Genomic DNA, 17,879 nt, shown 5'->3' on the forward strand with positions numbered 1-17,879 from the left:
AAAACGCTATTTAGCCAGAATCTGAGGCTGAACCAGAATCCAGGTTTCCAGAACTGGTGCCCAGGCAGCTCTTTCCCATAATGATACTGTCTCAGGAGCTGCACTTTGGCAGCTCTGGTGACAGGTGGGGAGTGACCAGACTGCCTGATCCGAGTGATTCCTGTGGGCCTGGCAAAGTGGAGGTGGCGGGGGGACGGGACTCTGTAGTTTGAGGAATAGAATCTTCCCTTTTAATGCTCTTTCTCTATTTTCAATGCCTAAAATTCTCTTCCATAACAGAAGAAAGTTTAGGATTATCCATGGGAGTGACATTTTTTCCCCCTCCCTGGCAGGATGGCCAAGCAAGGGGGTAGGTGGAAAAGACTCAGGCCCAGACTTCTCCCCATTTTCTCACCCAGCCCAGGTCTCTGACTTGCCTGTTGTTTGCTTTGCGTAGATCCTGACAGGTGAGGACTGGAATGAGGTGATGTACAATGGGATCCGCTCCCAGGGTGGGGTCAGCTCAGGCATGTGGTCAGCTATCTATTTCATTGTGCTCACCTTGTTTGGAAACTGTATCCTTTTTAAGATGCTACTCTTTGTGCTGCCTGCCTGCCCAGTCCGGCATATGAGGAGGGGAAGGGGGAGATGGAGGAAAGGGGGGTGGTGATTGCGTAGTGATGGTGAAGGAGGAGGAGGTTGGTGGTGGAGGTGGTGGTGATGTGGAGGAGGTGGGGAGGAGGGTGGTGATGGTGGTAGAACTGGAGTGAGGCAGTGATGGCGGGGAGGGGGACATTGCTCTGTGTACTAAGAAGAAACCAGACATTGCTCCGTATACGAAGAGAAACAAGGATCCTGATCTTAAGGAATTTGTACACTAGTTGGGTAAAGGGGATAAAAATGAAGGAGAAAGAATAGCATCCAAATGAAGCTATTCTGTTGAATGATTGGAGCTACTATGAGCTGGGGACAGAAGAGAGGGCAGAGATCACTGCAGGCTGAAACAGTGGGCAGATTATAATACTCTTGCGTTAATTTCATGTTACGCTAGAACAGAGCCTGCCCCATAGTAAGAGCTCTAAAACACTAGCATTATGATTAATGCTACTACAACTAAGCAAATCTAACATTGACATCATCTGTGCTATTTGTGAGTCTCTGTGTGTACTAAGTGCTTTACTGGCGCTATTTCACCTAATCCTTACTCTGTAAGACGTGGAAGAAATAACAAAGACTAAACAATTACTCAACTATAAAGGGAAAGTAGAAACCAAGTTCTTTTCATTCCAAAACCCAGGTCTGGTCACAGGATCTAGATCCAGGAAGATGAGGTTTTAATCCCAGCAACTCTGCATACAGCTGTGTGGCCTCGGGAAAGGCCCTTCATCTTTCTGAGCTTCCGGTTTTCACATGTGAAATTAGAATACCAATGTCAATCTTCCTTGTTAGTTGTGAATAGTAAATGAGGTAATTTATTTGAATGCCCCTTGTAAACTACAAACTTCTACACGACCATTAGATGTTTTGGAGGAGTGCAACTTGCCTTGATTTGGAGTTGATAGAGTAAAAACGAGGAGCTGTTGTGCTCCAGCTGGGGTTCTGCATCTTCTAGAATCTCACAGAGAAAAGATGTTCCTTTTGGTTTTCTGTCCTGAAAACTGATAAGGGCCAAAGCCGACTATAGACCAGAGAGAGCCGCTAAGAAGAAAGCTGTGCGGTGAGTCACAGAAATGGAAGGCCAATTTGTCACTGTGGCCTTTTTTTTTTCTTTTTTTTTTCTTTTTTTTTTCTTTTACTCTGAGGGCAGTCAGACCTGGACTTTCTGGAACCAGTTCTTTGTCCCAGAACACACGGGCCTCAAACACAGTTGGAAATTTGGGTCTTGAGAGGTTAGATAGAGTGTAGAATAAAAAGGGGTTCCATAATGATCTTGTGAGCTCTGTGACATTTTGTTAAATGAACTGCGGAAGCTGTGCAGGATGAGAAGAACAAGAGAAATAAGTTAGCATCCCATTACCGAGAGCTGGTCAGTGATGGGCTGAGGGTTCTCATTTCCTTTCATCTTTAAGAATAGCTTAGGATGGCTAGTGTAGGTGGGCTTCAATTTCAGCCTCCCACAAAGGAGAGATGAGCTTCTACGTTGAGTTACCTACCCATCTTGTTGTTCACTGACTCTCTATTTGATATTGCTGTGGATAGACATCACAGCTGTTGAAAGGCCTTCTCACTCCGTTCATGTATTTCTTTGTCCTGAACAAAGAGATGATATGTGGAAGGAGGGAAGACATATTCTCCTTCTAACAGGGTTGCATAGTATCTCAGTTCCCCCTCCCATAGTCCCTGCTTAAGGGACTCTTTGAGGTAGATCCTGGTGTCCCCAGCAAGAAAGACGTGGAGATGCCCTCTCAGCCTTGCTTTGAGGCCTCCTGCTTTTCTTACTTGCCCATCCTTAACTCGTCACCCCAGACACGCTGCTGAACGTGTTCTTGGCCATCGCTGTGGACAATCTGGCCAACGCCCAGGAGCTGACCAAGGTAAGCATTGCTCCCTGGGGATGCAATGGTTCTAGTGCCATTAGATGCCTTTGAGGAACTTCCAGAAGTCTGCGTTTCTGGCCCCTCCCGGGAACTCCTGGACAGGTGGAGAGCCACACGCCCTGAAGGAAGCCTGGTTCAGTCTCTTTCACTCTCTTTGAGTTTGATGAGCCTCAGACCAGCCTGGGTCTCCCATGAGATAGAGAAAATAATATCTTAGAAATTGGACCCTCAAGGAGGCCCTTTGCAGGATTATAACATGAAGAATAAAGAAAACACTCAATCCTGGGAACACTTAGCTCTGCGGGGAAGAGTGCACGGTGGAAGGCACAGCCTTGGTGCTGCACTTCAGGGGCTCTGCCTGGAAGGGCCTCGTTCCCTCACTTCCAGACAGAACACCTGAGAAGTGTCAGCTCTGGCCTGTGACCTCTACAGCGTGGCCAGCTCCACTGAGGGCTGGGGCATGGGCCTTGACTTCCACAACTCTCCTGGGCAGCCTTTGTGGCAGGGAGGAGACCAGAGTTGCGGCCATGCCAGGGCTATGGAGGCCCAGTGGCTTGGCCATCTGTGGTCTCTCAGCCAATCTCGCGTCATTCTGCCTTATTTCACCTCTTCCCTTGTGCTCCTCGCCCCTCCTGCTCTCCAGAGCTTCTCGGGAGAGCCCAGGGAGCCACCTCTTCTTCATGGGGGTCCCAGGCACAGCCGTGTCTTCTTTGTGTCTAGGATGAGCAGGAAGAAGAGGAGGCTTTCAACCAGAAGCACGCGCTGCAGAAGGCCAAGGAGGTCAGCCCGATGTCCGCACCCAACATGCCTTCTATCGAGTGAGTCAGCAGTCCTCACCTCACTGTCCCCTGCACTCAATCCAAAACCCGTTGGTTATCCGAGGGCACCTACTCCACGCCAGGAGGTGCCCTGTGAACACAGCAGTGAGCACAACAATGTCTCTTCTCAGCGAGCGAGGTCAGATTGATAATAAACACACAAATAATTTGCACTAGTGGTAACTGCTGTAAAACACAGGAAACAGGGCAGTGGGGCAGAGGAACAAGAGCCCGGTGGAGTACCTTCGGGCAGTCTGGGAGGGGTTCTCAGAGGAGGTGACATTTAAGCAGAGACCCTAAAGGTGTATAAAGTGTCATGTGACATTTGAAGGCAGAGCATCCCCAGCAATTGGCTGGTGTGGAAGGAACGAGGAGGAATCGAATGAGACAAGGTCAGGGTGGTGGGCAGCAGCCAGGTCCCGAAGGCCCAGGTGAGGGATTTTAGCTTGTATTCTCATTGCAAGCCTGGGAGAGTTTAAAGTGGAAGGATATAGCATGATTTATATTTTTAAATGGTCACTCTGCTTTGTGGAGAATGGATTGTAGGGGCCAAGAGTGGAGGCAGGGACACAGCAAGTTGACTCTGAAAATAGGTGAAAGATAACAGGGTTTTAAAGCAGGGTGGTGGCAACAGGGAAGGTGGGAGGCAATCCCATTCAGTCTCTGTTGTGGAGGGTGACCCGATAGGAGTTAAATGTGATGGGGTGGATGAATAGAAGGAGAGGAAGCAGTTCTCCCAAGTTCTAAGGTGTGAGGCTTAAGCAAGTGGGTAGGTGGCGGCTGTGTGTATGATACTCTGGAGGACGATGAAGAGCCCAGGCTCATTTGGGCCACATTAAATTTGAGATCCTTACAAGACATCCAAGTGGAGATGTTGAATAGGCATCTGAAGCTTAGGAGAGAAGTCGGGGTTAGCAATGAAGATCTGGGGGAGCCATTTGCAGTTGGATGATACTGAAGCAGCCAGTGTGGGTGACCTGACCTGGGAGAGTCCAGATGGAGAAGGGACAAGCTGAGGACAGAGGCCCAGAGCCCACCTGTGCCTGACGGGGAGCTCCCAGGAGGTGGGAGAAGGAACCAGGAAGCATGGTGCCCTGGAGACTAGAGAAGGAAACCCTTCAGGGAGATCACACAAGATGGGGACAGCAAAGGGACTGGCAACATGAAAGCTGTAAGTGAGCTTTGCAGGAGCAGTTTGGCCCCTGGGGACTGAGTCCAGCTGAGTGGCCCCTGGGGACTGAGTCCAGCTGAGTGGCCCCTGGGTGCTGAGTCCAGTTGAGTGGCCCCTGGTGCTGAGTCCAGCTGAGTGGCCCCTGGGGACTGAGTCCAGCTGAGTGGCCTCTGGGGACTGAGTCCAGCTGAGTGGCCCCTGGGGACTAAGTTCAGGGAATGAATGGGAGGTGATGAAGTAATCAGTGAGGAGACTCTTTTAAGAATCCAACCTGGGCCTGTGATGGCTGGTTGAGCTGGGGGCAGGGGACTAGGCCCTGCATGGGGCTTACCCCCTGTGTGGGGCTGACCCCCTGCGTGGGGCTGACCCCCTGTGTGGGGCTGGAGGAAGCTGTTGGAGGAGAGGCCGAGCTGTGACTGCAGAACCATGGCACTCCTGTAGCTGCTCCTGGGCTTGCCTGAGGACTGTGTGAGTAGCCCTGGGGTGTCCATGGAGAGGGCCGGAGAGCCCCAGTGGGTGGCACCAGACCCTGTCATCGACTCCTTGAAGCTAGTGAGGAAGGAGCCCTTTGTGGCCAGTGCTCATGCAGAAGGCTCTTGAATGAGGAGCCTCGCCTGGGGGGGCATTCCAGGGTTACATGTGGAGCCGTCCCTTCCCTGCATGGCCATCATTTTGCCCTGACCTTTCAAAACCGCGAAGGTCTGGCTCTGGGCCCCTCCTCTGTGAGTGGGGGGAAAAACTACCCCCCCTCCAAAAAAATTATCTCTGGATCTTGAGTGGTTTCTAACCTACCTTCCCTGAACGCATGAGTTTGGGTTAAAAATACACAGGTAGCCAAACATGCCGCTGGGTAAGGCCGTTGGTTCCGTGAGTTTGAAGCTTAGAAGAGAAGTCCGTGGGTGGTTCTGTGTGCTGAGATGAGGAAGCCTGGGGGGAGAGTGGGTTTGGAGCCCTGAGTTGGGAAGGTGCTCAGCCCAGAGTAGAAACTCACAATTTAGGGAATGAAAGAATGAATGAACGGCTGGTAGCAGGGCCTGTAGGTGTTGAGCCGTGTGTGTGGCGGGCACAGTGCAGTGGAAGGAAGTGCTGTGACCACCCAGGACGGGCAGAGACCCAGACTCTGGATGCGGGACAGGGGTGTGAGGTGGGTGCCACTGGCGGTGTGCGCACACCCCTGGGGAGTGAAAGCAAGAATGCGGCTGTCCCTGGAGAAACGGAAAGAGCATTGTGACAAACCAAAAGGCCTGAGTGCTGGCGGTAGTCCTGCTGCTCACACGTTCTGGGACCTTGGTGAGATCCTTTAGGATCTCTGATCCCGTTTCCCATTTTTGGAAGAGGAAGAATGCTCACTGGCCTTCCTGGTCCACGGGATCATTGTGGGCTGCGTGCGAGGTCACAGATGCATGTGTTGGAGATACATGGATGCTTCTCGGTATGATTTGAGGAATGAAGGTATGTTAATGATTCTGATGGGGTAGGAAGTGGATCTTTTCATGTGTGAGAAGTAAAGAGGGGTTTGAAGTGTGTGTCTGATCTGTGTGGGAATCAGCAATTGGGTTTCTCTTTTGCCTGGTGCGTGTATGTGTGTGTGTGTGTGTGTGTGTGTGTGTGTGTGTGTGTGTGTGCGCGCATTTGAGTGTGTTCAGGCATGCGTATGCAAGAGAGGGGATTCTTCATGCACTCACACTCTTACACATGGCTCTGCCTCCAGTATTTGAATATGTGAGAATTTGCAGTTAGATGCTAGAACATGCTTTTCGTAGTTGGTTTGCATGAGGCCTCTCTGAAGTGTGGGCTCTCATTTCTATCTGCCACCCATGCCTCTGGGCACCGCCACCCCACGTGTGCCTCCTCGCATCGCAGCTGTCGAAGCCGAGGGGTGCATTCCGTTGGGGAGCTCGCAGGTGCCTGCACAGCGATGTCTGCATCCATCCCGTGGGTGCTCATGCGCATCGCTCCTCTGCCAGACACCGAGGGAGGCTCAGCCCAGCTGCCCGCCCCCCCGCCCCCAGCCCCACGGAGGATCAGCCTCTTCAGCAGATACAGGGCGTGGCCGTTGGGCAGGGCTAGTTTGTCCAGCATGTTCTCCATGTGTGGGTGTCACTTGTATCAGGAAAGGAGCAGCATTTGCCAACCTCCAGGTCCAGGCAGGGTCCATTGGGCCAGACTGGGCCTGTCTGCCAGGAACTGGGCAGGCTCTCTCCACAGGTGTCCCAGATGTGCTTCCTCCGCCTTAGTGTTGAGCTGAGCTGGCGGTCTCTTTTTTCCAGGAGTCCTGTCTGCCCTTGAGGGTGGTGCCCACACCCTGCCTCTCTGACCTTCCATTGCCTGTTTGAAAGGGCACAGCAAGTGTGTGTGTTTGTGTGTGTGTGTGTGTGTGTGTGTATGTGTGTGTGTGTGTATAGAAGAGATTTTTCCCTGTGCAAGGCCAAGAAGGCTAATACTGGGCTTTACTCAGCTAAACAGACCAAACCTTCAAGGCCTCTGGCCAGGGCCACTGCGTTGCACAAATGCGGGGTCACCACTCGCATCCTAGTGAATGTGGATGGCGGCCATGGAGGGGCGGGCCTGCCTTTGGCCATGGGCTATTTCTGTGGCCTCGGTGGTATGCGTGGCAGAGCACTTGCTCACTGCACGTTTTGAGGGATTGGAGTGATGAGTGGGGACTCACACCCATGTGACTGTGCTGGGCTCATCTAGAAATGATGGGGGAGGTGGGGAAATACAGCTCTTCATCCAGAGATCTGTTTCCGTAATAGGTCTCTGAAGGACCTTTAGGTTGTGGTGTGAGTGCCCGTGGGCGTGGCGGTTGAGCATCTGAAGCGGTCTACTCCATGAAATGGATCCTTTGCGTCCGTTCGTACGCTTCAAAATCTAGATCACGTGTTTGCACGTAGCAAGGAATCAAGTCACTCCCTGGGAGAGTGCCTGGCTGGGAGTGTGCAGAGGGCCGCGGGCATGCGGAGAGCGTGTGGGCGCTCTGGGGACTCCGTACCTCTCCCTGGAAACCGGCTGGTGGCTGTGGGGCGTGTGGTTGCTCTAGAGGTTGGGGTGAACTGAACCTGTTCGTTTTTCTTCCCCAGAAGAGACAGAAGGAGAAGACACCACATGTCGATGTGGGAGCCACGCAGCAGCCACCTGTATGTGTGGACCGGTTTGCGTGTTTGTGAGTGGTTATGTGTGGGTGCGGGGACACCGTGTCTTTGTCCTTGCTGTGGACAAAGTGGCGCCGGGCGTGCACGTCAGTGGTGTGTGCGTGTGTGTTCCATGCACATGGTTTGTGGACATGCCCCGCTGCCCCTTTCGACACGTGCTTGTCTCTGTGTGTCTAAGGTATGTGGCCCTGCGCGTTGTTCGCTCTCCGTGTGGCCTGTGAGTGGGCATGTGCCGGCGTGGCTGTGCCTCTCACGTAGGCAGTTGTGTGCAGCCACGCATGGGCCTCCGGGCGTGTGTGGGCACCTGCGAGTGTCCCCTTAACAGTGTGTAGCTGTGCACGCACAGGCACGTGTGGTGAAGGAGTAGGTGGCTACCCTTCTGCCGTGTGGGCCCCGTGTGCTCGCCTGTGTGTCACGTTTGTGTGTTCTCACTGCCACGTGAATGCTCCTCTCGGCCCGGAGCCGAAATGCGCCACAGCCATTCTGAGGGTGAGCGGCTGGTGGTCTTTGCACACACAGTCCTCCGAGGTTTGGAAGAGACCGCAACACTGATTAGGTGAGGGTGACGCCGAGACATTACGTAACATAGGTCTGCTTATCACCGTGGTCACCCTTCGATGGACTCTGACCTTTGCACTTCTCTGCCCGGGAAACCCCAGGCTTATCTGAGGGGGAAAGCAGAGGGGAGCAGGTGGAAGGGGGTCTCTGACCTGGACCTAGGGACCAGTGGCGGGCACAGCATAGGAAAAGGGTGATGCCCTGAAAGCTAATGAGAGCGGGGAGTGCAGACCTAGTTGCCTTTGTACTTCGGCCCTGCAGGCCCCGGGGACGGGGAACTGGGTCCTGGGCTGACCCCACCCCCACCCGCTCCCCCAGCTACTGCAGAGCAGGGAAACCGAGTGGGAAGCCCATGAGCTGGGAGGCTGTGGTCCAACCACCCGCTGCTGCGGGGCCCCCTCTGCTCCTTGCGTCTTCCTGTGCTTCCCGTCTGCAGGTCCTGGGCTCTCCCGTGTGCCCCTCGCCACCGTGTGTCCTGCCCTTTCCCCGTGGCCGCTGAGGGCTGCCCTCTCCGGCCTGCAGCTGTCGGGTTCTGACCGCGGCCTTCCCCCTTTCCCCTTCGCCAGGCGGGAGCGGAGGCGCCGCCACCACATGTCGGTGTGGGAGCAGCGCACCAGCCAGCTGCGGCGGCACATGCAGATGTCCAGCCAGGAGGCCCTCAACAAGGAGGAGGCCCCGCCCATGAACCCGCTCAACCCCCTCAACCCACTGAGCCCCCTCAACCCGCTCAACGCCCACCCCAGCCTCTACCGGAGATCCCGGCCCATCGAGGGGCTGGCCCTGGGCCTGGGCCTGGAGAAGTGTGAGGAGGAGCGCATCAGCCGCGGGGGGTCCCTCAAGGGGGACGGAGGGGACCTCTCCAGTGCCCTGGACCACCAGAGGAGCCCCTTGTCCCTGGGCAAACGGGAGCCGCCGTGGCTGGCCAGGCCCTGCCATGGGAACTGTGACCCGACCCAGCAGGAGGCTGGGGGCGGGGAGTCTGTGGTGACCTTTGAGGACCGGGCCAGGCACAGGCAGAGCCAGCGGCGCAGCCGGCACCGCCGAGTCAGGACGGAAGGCAAGGAGCCCTCCTCCGCCTCCCAGAGCCGGTCGGCCAGCCAGGAGCGGGGCCTGGATGACGGCGCGCCCACCACCGAGGGGGAGAAGGACCGCGAGCCCAGGGGCGGCCATGGGGGCAAGGAACCCACGATCCAGGAAGAAGAGAGAGCCCAGGACTTGAGGAGGTAACCAGTCCCAGGAGCGCCTGGCGCACGTAGCACGGCTGGTGTTAGGGACTCTTCAGTATAAGCCTCCGAGCCTCCTTTTGTCCAGTGGAGGCGGTGCTAGTGCACCTGCTACAGGGGATGTGCCGCTGTGACGGGCAGTGGGCTCTGTCCCCCGGAAAACCAGCCTCTGTTCTGGGGTATCTCCCCTCAGGAGTGGGTCATGGAAGGGTGGATGGAAATGAGGTGGTGGCAGGGCCCCCTGGGTCTTAGCTCCTTTCTGCCCGTCGGGTCGGGGTGGGAGGCAGCAGCTGCCCCATGCTCCCCAGCAGGGCTCACCTCTCCCTGCTCTGAAACAGTATCTTCAGATCTGAGCCCCAGCTGTGTCCTCCTCTGTCTTGACAGGACCAACAGTCTGATGGTGCCCCGAGGCTCCGGGCTGGCAGGAGCCCTCGATGAGGCTGACACCCCCCTCGTCCCGCCGCAAGCAGAGCCGGAAGTGGGGAAGGCGCTGACGGAGCAGGAGCCCGAGGGCAGCAGCGAGCAAGCCCTGCTGGGGGACGTGCAGCTGGACGTGGGCCGGGTCAGCCAGAGCGAGCCCGACCTCTCCTGCGTCACAGCCAACATGGACAAGGCCGCCACCGAGAGCACCAGCGTCACTGTCGCCATCCCCGACGTGGACCCCTTGGTGGACTCGACCGTGGTGCACAGTGAGGACACAGTCCTGTCCCTGTCACCCCCGCCACCTGGTCTGGGGGGAGTCGTTGGGGGGAGTCGTGGCTCCAGAGTCACCCCAGGAAAGCTGTGTGGAAAACCCCACTAGCAGGATAAAATTATTCTTCAACAAGTGAAAAACAGAGACAGTTTTCACCCAATGTGCAGGAAAAATAAGTTAGAATTTTTCTCAATATCTTAAGTTTAGGCCATAAAATGTCCCTAAGCCCGGTGACCACCCTAGAGTCTTCGGAAAGTCACGTGTGAGTCTGGACCCAGATCTAGATTCACCTCTGAGTCTTATCAACATTTGATGGGCGTTCCTGGGACTTCCAAGGTGCTCTGCCACCTGGACAAATAGGGGGCCTCGGATGGGGTAGAGGTGGCCGGAGGGCTCGGTGGCCTGGCTCAGCCCTGCACATGGCCTCCGGAATACCTCTGTCCCTCTTCAGGCCTGTTGGTCACCTATGAAGTGAGAATACTGGTGATTCCGAGGTCTCTGTGCTAACATTTTATGAATCTATTACTCTTACCTACTGTTTTTCTCCTCCAAGGTTTTAGTCACTTTCTCTCCCGTTCCCTAGGGAGATTAACAGAGGATGTTAATCTAGGAGCCCTTCAAGGGAAACAGGGCAAGAAAGGACTAAACCAGCACCCTGTCTCTGCCCTGACCCCATCCCAGGCCTGCCTCAACTCCTCCATTTCCGGCCTAACTCCTCTATTTCCTGCCCTAACCCCACCCCCATTCCAGACTTAATCCCAGGGCCACTGAATTGTGATCACAGGGTTCCACCCTTGCTTTTCTCCCTCCCAACTTTCTTCACAATTTCCTCTGTTGATAGGACAGTCCGGCGTTCCTTGCTTACCCTGTTACGTCTCTGTCCCTTCACCTTCTCTCCACTGACAGTGCCAGAGCTGCTTGAGCGGGTGGCATCTCCCAGGCCCGGGACCCCTGGGCTCGCCTGGGTCATGTCTCAGGATCTCAGACTCCCAACCTCTTTCGGGGTCTGTTTAATTTTACGCTCCAATAAGGAAGTGTTTAGGCCCCTGAGAATCAGTAAGAAAGTTTGACCCTCTCTCTGTTCCCATTCTGGCGCCAGTCCCTGGCCTTGGTGATAGGTAAGAGCATGTTATCAGAGGGCTTTTGGATAGTTTGGATGACTTATTTTATAGAAGGTCCCAGAAGGGGCGGACCCTTGGAGCTTCGCTGCTCACATAAGGTTCCAGGGTAGAGTCACCCACTGAAGGGATCGGTGGGGGAGGTTGACGGGACCCCCTTGGCCTACTTGATAGCCTCGACCTCTCTGCCCCTAACCCCACTGTGACTTGAGTATAAAACAGGGAGTAGTGGTCCCAAGAGCTCCACTCTGTCCTGGTCCCTTCATCCTCTCTATCCTGGATATAGTCTTGCACCCATATTCGCATGAATATTGCATTCTCATCTCTGCATTAATCATGACTGGAAAGAGCACAGCCAGGAAGGCAGCTACAAACAGAGTAATGGTTTCTAAAAATCTTCCATTGCAGTGGGATTTCATTGAAAGGATATAGGATTTTAGAACGGAACCCATATTGGCCGTAGGACCTTAAGATAGGTACTTCCCTCAACTTCACTTTTCCCATCTGTATGATGGGAACAAGAATGCATGCCACTCAGCAGCTATTGATGTGAAAATTCAATAAGTGAATAAATACAAAGAATCCAGATTTTAGATAAATAAACTTTGTAAACTTTACAACATAAACCAATCTTCCGTTACCCAGGGAAATGTGGTAAGAATGAATGATTTATATGGCAAAGGCTATACCACATAAAATTAGGGTAAAGCTAGGAGGAGAGCAAGAGCTGGACTCCTTGTAACTAACAAACACCGCATGTGTGCAGGGCACCTCCCTCGGCACCTTCCCAGCCCCTCCATCCCATCCCCAATGGATCACCAAGGGCTCCATTCTCGCATGTGGCAAGGTTTCTGAAGACATCCGCATGTTCCCCTTGCAGTCAGCAACAAGACTGATGGCGAAGCCAGTCCCTTGAAGGAGGCAGAGATCAAAGAGGAGGAGGAGGTGGAGGAGAAGAAGCAGAAGAAGGAGAAGCGTGAGACGGGCAAAGCCATGGTGCCCCACAGCTCCATGTTTATCTTCAGCACCACCAACCCGTAAGTCCCTCCCGTCTCCCCCGTCCGTCCAGGTGAACAGGCAGGGTTTGGGCCAGGGCAGGGCAATGGGGAGATGGAGGGATGAGGGTCCAGTCCTCTTCCTGGTCCTTCCCAGTGGGATATGGCCAGACACATGCCGCATCCAGGGTGCTCACGGGTGGAGATGGGTCATGGAATTGAACATCCTCTGAATTCTGTGCCCATAGTCTCGAGAGTAATTTAAGACAGGAAAGCATGGCAGATGTCATAAGGAAAGGACACTCACCTTTTCTTTGGTCGGTGGGGGGTGGAGAGGAGGAAGTCTACTTGGGATGTGTTACCAAATGGCCCATAGCTGAGACTATGGAGCCTGTCATGATTGGGTCATCCATTGGCAGTTATGAGTATTGATCCCACTGCTTAATCCCGAATCCCTGTGGATTTTGAAGTGGGTGTGTTTTGGGGCCATGAGGTGGGGTTGGCAGAGAAGAGTCTGGAAGGATGGACTCAGGAAAAATGGGATTTTGAAAGGCAAGCTTTCTTCTGCCCTTTATCTGAGCAAGGTATACCTGTAGACCAGCTTCTGAGGCGAGGAAGACAAGACAAGCAGGCTTCCCGTGGCCACATGGGCAGGGTCCAGACAAGGGTCAGGGAAGACAGGAACCTGGGCTAAGGCCTGTCAGGCCACCCGGGGCCAGAATGCAGTCCATGGGATGTAGTCTCTGTAATCAGAATGCCTGGAACTCATGAGAACCTGTTGCTGCTTTCATCAGGAAGCTTAGAATCAAGGTCTATTTTTATGTTTCTTGGTTCTTCTGATCTGCTTGCTCTGCCCCAGTTTCTATACATTGAGATACAGTGGAGGGCACCCCAAGTGTGTGTATTCTGATGCTGGCTGCGCCCCACGGCTCAGACGTGCTTGCAGATAATGCATCTTGGCTTGTGTACAGCAGCCTCCAGCCAATCTGATTACCTTCCCCCTCTGGGGCTTTAAATCAAGGGTGGTGCCTGAGAAATTAAATTGCTCTTCCCAAGGCTTCCTCTGGCCAGGGCCTGGCTGTCTGGAAGAGGCTGATGTGTCTGCGCGCGGGGGTGGGGAGGCAGGCTGGGGACGGGGGGAGGCAGCGGCTCAGGGCTCATCCACCCGCAGGATCCGCAGGGCCTGTCACTACATCGTGAACTTGCGCTACTTTGAGATGTGCATTCTCCTGGTGATCGCGGCCAGCAGCATCGCCCTGGCGGCCGAGGACCCGGTCCTGACCAACTCGGAGCGCAACAGAGTGGGTGCCCGGGGCCCTTCGCCAACCTCCCTAGCGCCCTGGTACCCGCCCCATCCCAGCATCAGAGGTGGCCTGAGGCAGGTTCCTGGGGAATGAGGAAGGAGTGAGGCCCACTGGAGCCCCACAGGGCTTTGGAGGGGGTCTGCAGCCACCCGTGGGCTTGGATGTGGAGTCTGGCATTGGACATGGGGGTGAAGTTGAGGAGCACAGCCTGGGGTCTCAAGGAAGTATGTCAGGAGGTAGGAGGGAGGCAGGGAGGATGGGAACGGACAAGGATTTCAGATCCTGAGCCAGAATTGGGGGAAAGGTTTGTGGGGCAGTTGAGACCCAAGAAGATAAGTTCTGGCCACGGGGAGGGAAGGGCCTAGGACTGGCCCCCACGTCAGGCGCCTCCAGCCGGACCCTTGGCTCCTCTGTTCTCTGCACCCAGCTAGTGGTTGCAATTCCAAGCTTCTGTTCTGCGGTAGAAATGAGTGGGCGTTGGGTGGGCGGGCAGGGATGTCTCCATGGGCAGGTGGAAGTGTGTGTGGCCAGGTGGCCACATATAACCTCCTCCCCTGCACGGTATGTGTCTTCCAGGTGCTGCGGTATTTTGACTATGTGTTCACTGGCGTGTTCACCTTTGAGATGGTTATAAAGGTAAGAGCCTCTAGAGGAAACCTGGTGGGGTTGGGATGGGTCACCTCTTTGCTCCTCTAGCCTACTGACCTTCCCCAATGCTGTCACCTACTGGCCAGTGACAGAACCTCAGTACGGTCTCTGCAGACCCCTCCTCCAGCCCCAGGATCCTGATGAAGCCCCTCCTGGCAGGATGTGACTGAGGAGGGCTGTTCAGGCTGGGGCAGCCCTGTGGGTGTGGCCGGACGGGGAGCCAGGCCCACTCCGAGGAGGCAGTGGGCATGCAGACACTGGGGACAGCAGCCGCCTCCCCAGCGCTCACTGGCTTGAGCCTGGGTATGTGCCAAGGCCAAGGGTTAGACGGGGTCAGGTTTTCCTGGATTCTGTTTAGTCCCAGCTGCACCCTCTGCCTCGGGTCTGTTCCCCATCACCCTGACACCCACATTTCTCTCGTTCCCAGCCTCACCCATCTGGGGTTTTTCCCATCTGTGTGTATGTGTGGCAGTGCCCGTGGGTGAGCCATGAGGAAAGGAGGGATGTGTCAGGGCTCTGTGCCAACGGGGGGGACTAGCTGAGTCCTGGTGGCTATGAGACGTGGCCTCGGGCTTCAGTTACATGAGGAGAGCCAGTCCTCTGCTCCCCAGGCCCCACGTGGGGTTGGTTGTAGGGGTGAGGGCAATGGAGCCATTGCCTGGGGAGCCCAGAGCTCAGGGCACACATGGCCCGCCCCTCCGGCTCATCAGTGGCCGTTCACTTCTTCTGCAGATGATCGACCAGGGCTTGATTCTGCAGGACGGGTCCTACTTCCGAGACCTGTGGAACATCCTGGACTTCGTGGTGGTGGTTGGTGCGCTGGTGGCCTTTGCTTTGGCGTAAGTAACTCTCTCGCCTGTTGGATTGCCTTCCCGCCCGCCCTCCTGAGACCCTGGCCCAGGGGAGGCCAGCGCCAGGGACAGCCTGAGAAACGGTTCTTGCAGAGTGCTGCCCGGAATGCTGCCCCGGGCCCCGCAGAGCCCCCGAGCGCCCGAGTGCCAGGGCAGGTGGCGGAGGAGCAGGGAGAGTCACTAGGGAGCAGTCAGAGGCCTGGCGCTCCTTTTCTGGGGATAATTACACTTGGGCAGGGGCTCGCCTGTGTGGGCGCTGCCTCCATGGGCTCAGGGAGGGAGCCGGGCATGGCTGCTGGACCCTTTCATTGCTCGATTCTCTTGAACGAAGAGGCAGTTCTGGGAGATTTCCTCGGCTGGGACCTTTCGTCTCTCCCTGAGGCACTCCCACCTCCAGACTCGGCTGCCTTGTAGGGACGTCAGGTGGCCACTGTGCCAGGTTGAGTTTGTGAGCCTTCTGGGCTCCCGCACGGGGATGCGGTGCTGCCTGGCCCTCGGGTGTCGTGTCCTCGGTGTTCAGTGAAAGGCTTTGGACAGGCAGAGGGCGGGGCCTGCGCCTCAGGAGGGGACACAGGAGAGGACAGGACCGTGTGTGTGACCCTACACTCCACCCCAGGCCCTCACTCTTCCTTCCCGTCGTTCTACGCGCTGCTTGCCTAACTCAAGTCAGGTTGCCAGGTGAGCTGTCCTGCACTGGATGCTAAATCGTAAACTCACCGCTTATAATGGCTTGTCAACACAAATAGTTTGAAAGAAAAATAGCAATTCTGCTCCTACCTCCCCCTCCCCCTCCCCTGACTTGGGCCTGGGCATCAGTCGGACAAATGCGGGCTCTGTGGCAGCTGGTGCCAGAGCTTCCCGTTGCTGTGTGCCATCGTCGCGGGGCGCGAGGGGAGGTCAGGACTCCCTGCCACGCAGGGGAGCTGGATCGCAGCCGCATTTGGCCTCCCTTTGCTCAGTCCTGGGCCAGGAAGGAAAAGCGTGAGTCAGTCTGCCTCTTGGTGCCAGCAGGCTCCGGAATCCCCACACTGGCTTTTATTACCTTCTTCTCACTGACGTATGTCACTCTCCTGACACTGACACGGGGCCCTAGGACGGATAAGGTCTGTGGGAGGCACGCAGAGCCCGCTTCAGCGGCAGAGCTGGCTCTGACTTTGTTCGGTGCCTTGCACAGGCTCAGGCGATTTTAGATCTGGAAGGGCCCTGGAGGAGCCCCGGGATCTGGTGCTCTGGTTCCGGTGTAGCTTTGGGAGCTTTGTGCATGGGAAGGTGTGAGGGGCACACCTGAGAAAGGAATAACCATTTAGAACTGAAACGCGAGTCTATGCTCACGGTCAGCAGCGCACAGGAACATCAGAACCATCATCTCACCTGACACCTGGCTGGCCCTCCTGTTCTTTACCACCTGCCTGCGTCCAAGGCAGTCCCCCTCGAACCTTAAGCTTTGCTTTTTTGGCAGCACCCCAAGAAAGAACTAAAAGGAGGGGGTCTCCCAAAGGAAGCTCTGAGTACACATTAATCTTGTAGCGGGGACAAAAGAGTGGACAGAGTTCTGCTTCGTGCAAAGAAGACCCATTTACCACTGAGCAAGACAGGTCGTCCAGCTCCATTGTTCTGGGGAAGAAAATGAAGGATTAAAATTAAATTTAGCCGTCAGGTAGCCCATTAACTGGACTTTAGGCAGCCGGCTGAGCTGGAATTGGAAATTTCCAGCAGGGAGCGGATAGAAAGATGCTGTTCCGCGAGACTCCAACTTGAAGAGTCCCCTCGAGAGAGACTTTACCTGACTTTGCGCCAGGCAGGGACACTAAAGATGATTAATGCCCACGGACTCTTGGGATGCCCAGGGCTATATTATACTCGGGCTGCCTTGGGAGGGTGTAGGGAGGGGCAAAGTGAGAGCCACATGGAGCGAGTGCCTGAAAGAAAGAGAAATTCCCAGTCTCCCTGCTCTTGGCCTTGAGTCCCAGTATGCATGTGTCCTCTGTGACATGTGCTGTTGGAGGACCCTCTGGGGAAAGTGCGCTTGGAGACCTTCATCCTATGGAGGCCATGGGTGTGAATGCCCAAGCATTTTCTCTCGATTAACAAGCCCAGATTTGGGAGATGGTTGGTCGTAAATGACATCTCAGCAGTGAACAGATAGATGTTGTTCCGGGAGACCCAGGACCAAGCAGAACGAAATGGACCCATCAGAGAGCATGGCCCCAATCCATATGGTAACCAACAATATGGAGAACGAGACCCAGCTGTTAGCCCCCCGCACAGGAGGGGGACCTTCCGAGCCATGGGAAGAGCCAGGGTCTGCAGGATTAGGAGAAACCACTCACACTGTCCTCACATTTGAAAGTAGTTTTAGAATAATTCAGGTCAGAGGAGGTCATGAGGGGAAGTGTCAGCTCCGATCATGTGACCCGCCAGCCATCTGCTTAATCCACACTGGCAGAGGCACAGCCTCGCATTATGAATTAGTCTCCAGCTGGTGTGTGTGAGGGGGCGTATCTGGCTGGACTTCAGCCAGTGCCTAGACCTTCTTAGAAAGATCAGCCGACGAGAGGGCTTGGGGTGTTTAGAATGTGAAGACCAAGAACCAAGACATCAGGTCACTAGATTGACCAGAGTGAATAACAAAATTGCTAGGAGACGGTCCGACGCTCTGCTGTCTCCTGCTGCGGCTCCACGCTTGGACAAAAGTGCCTTCCAGTGAGAGTGTGGTGCTGTGTTAGCAAAGGAGACAATTTGCAAAGGCCAGCATGAGTGTGTTCAGGGAGCTTGGTGAGGTCCACGTGCAAGAAGGAAAGAATTCTGCACTGACCAGTTAGCACAGA

The 17,879-nt window shown here is 55.2% G+C and overlaps 1 protein-coding gene across 1 annotated transcript in view; it reads left to right on the top strand.

Moving 5' to 3' along the window:
- CACNA1E (calcium voltage-gated channel subunit alpha1 E) overlaps positions 1–17,879 on the top strand; it is a 428,883-nt gene that overhangs the window by 357,019 nt on the left and 53,985 nt on the right. Inside the window, exons 19-27 of the mRNA XM_079761136.1 lie at positions 437–554; positions 2,446–2,513; positions 3,237–3,334; positions 8,785–9,441; positions 9,826–10,130; positions 12,134–12,290; positions 13,420–13,549; positions 14,129–14,188; positions 14,933–15,039. Of these exons, the coding sequence (XP_079617262.1) occupies positions 437–554; positions 2,446–2,513; positions 3,237–3,334; positions 8,785–9,441; positions 9,826–10,130; positions 12,134–12,290; positions 13,420–13,549; positions 14,129–14,188; positions 14,933–15,039 (1,700 nt within the window). The remainder of the gene's footprint in view (positions 1–436; positions 555–2,445; positions 2,514–3,236; positions 3,335–8,784; positions 9,442–9,825; positions 10,131–12,133; positions 12,291–13,419; positions 13,550–14,128; positions 14,189–14,932; positions 15,040–17,879) is intronic.

The sequence above is a fragment of the Cnephaeus nilssonii genome, assembly GCF_951640355.1.
Source record: "Cnephaeus nilssonii genome assembly, chromosome: 21".
NCBI classification, from domain to species: domain Eukaryota; kingdom Metazoa; phylum Chordata; class Mammalia; order Chiroptera; family Vespertilionidae; genus Cnephaeus; species Cnephaeus nilssonii.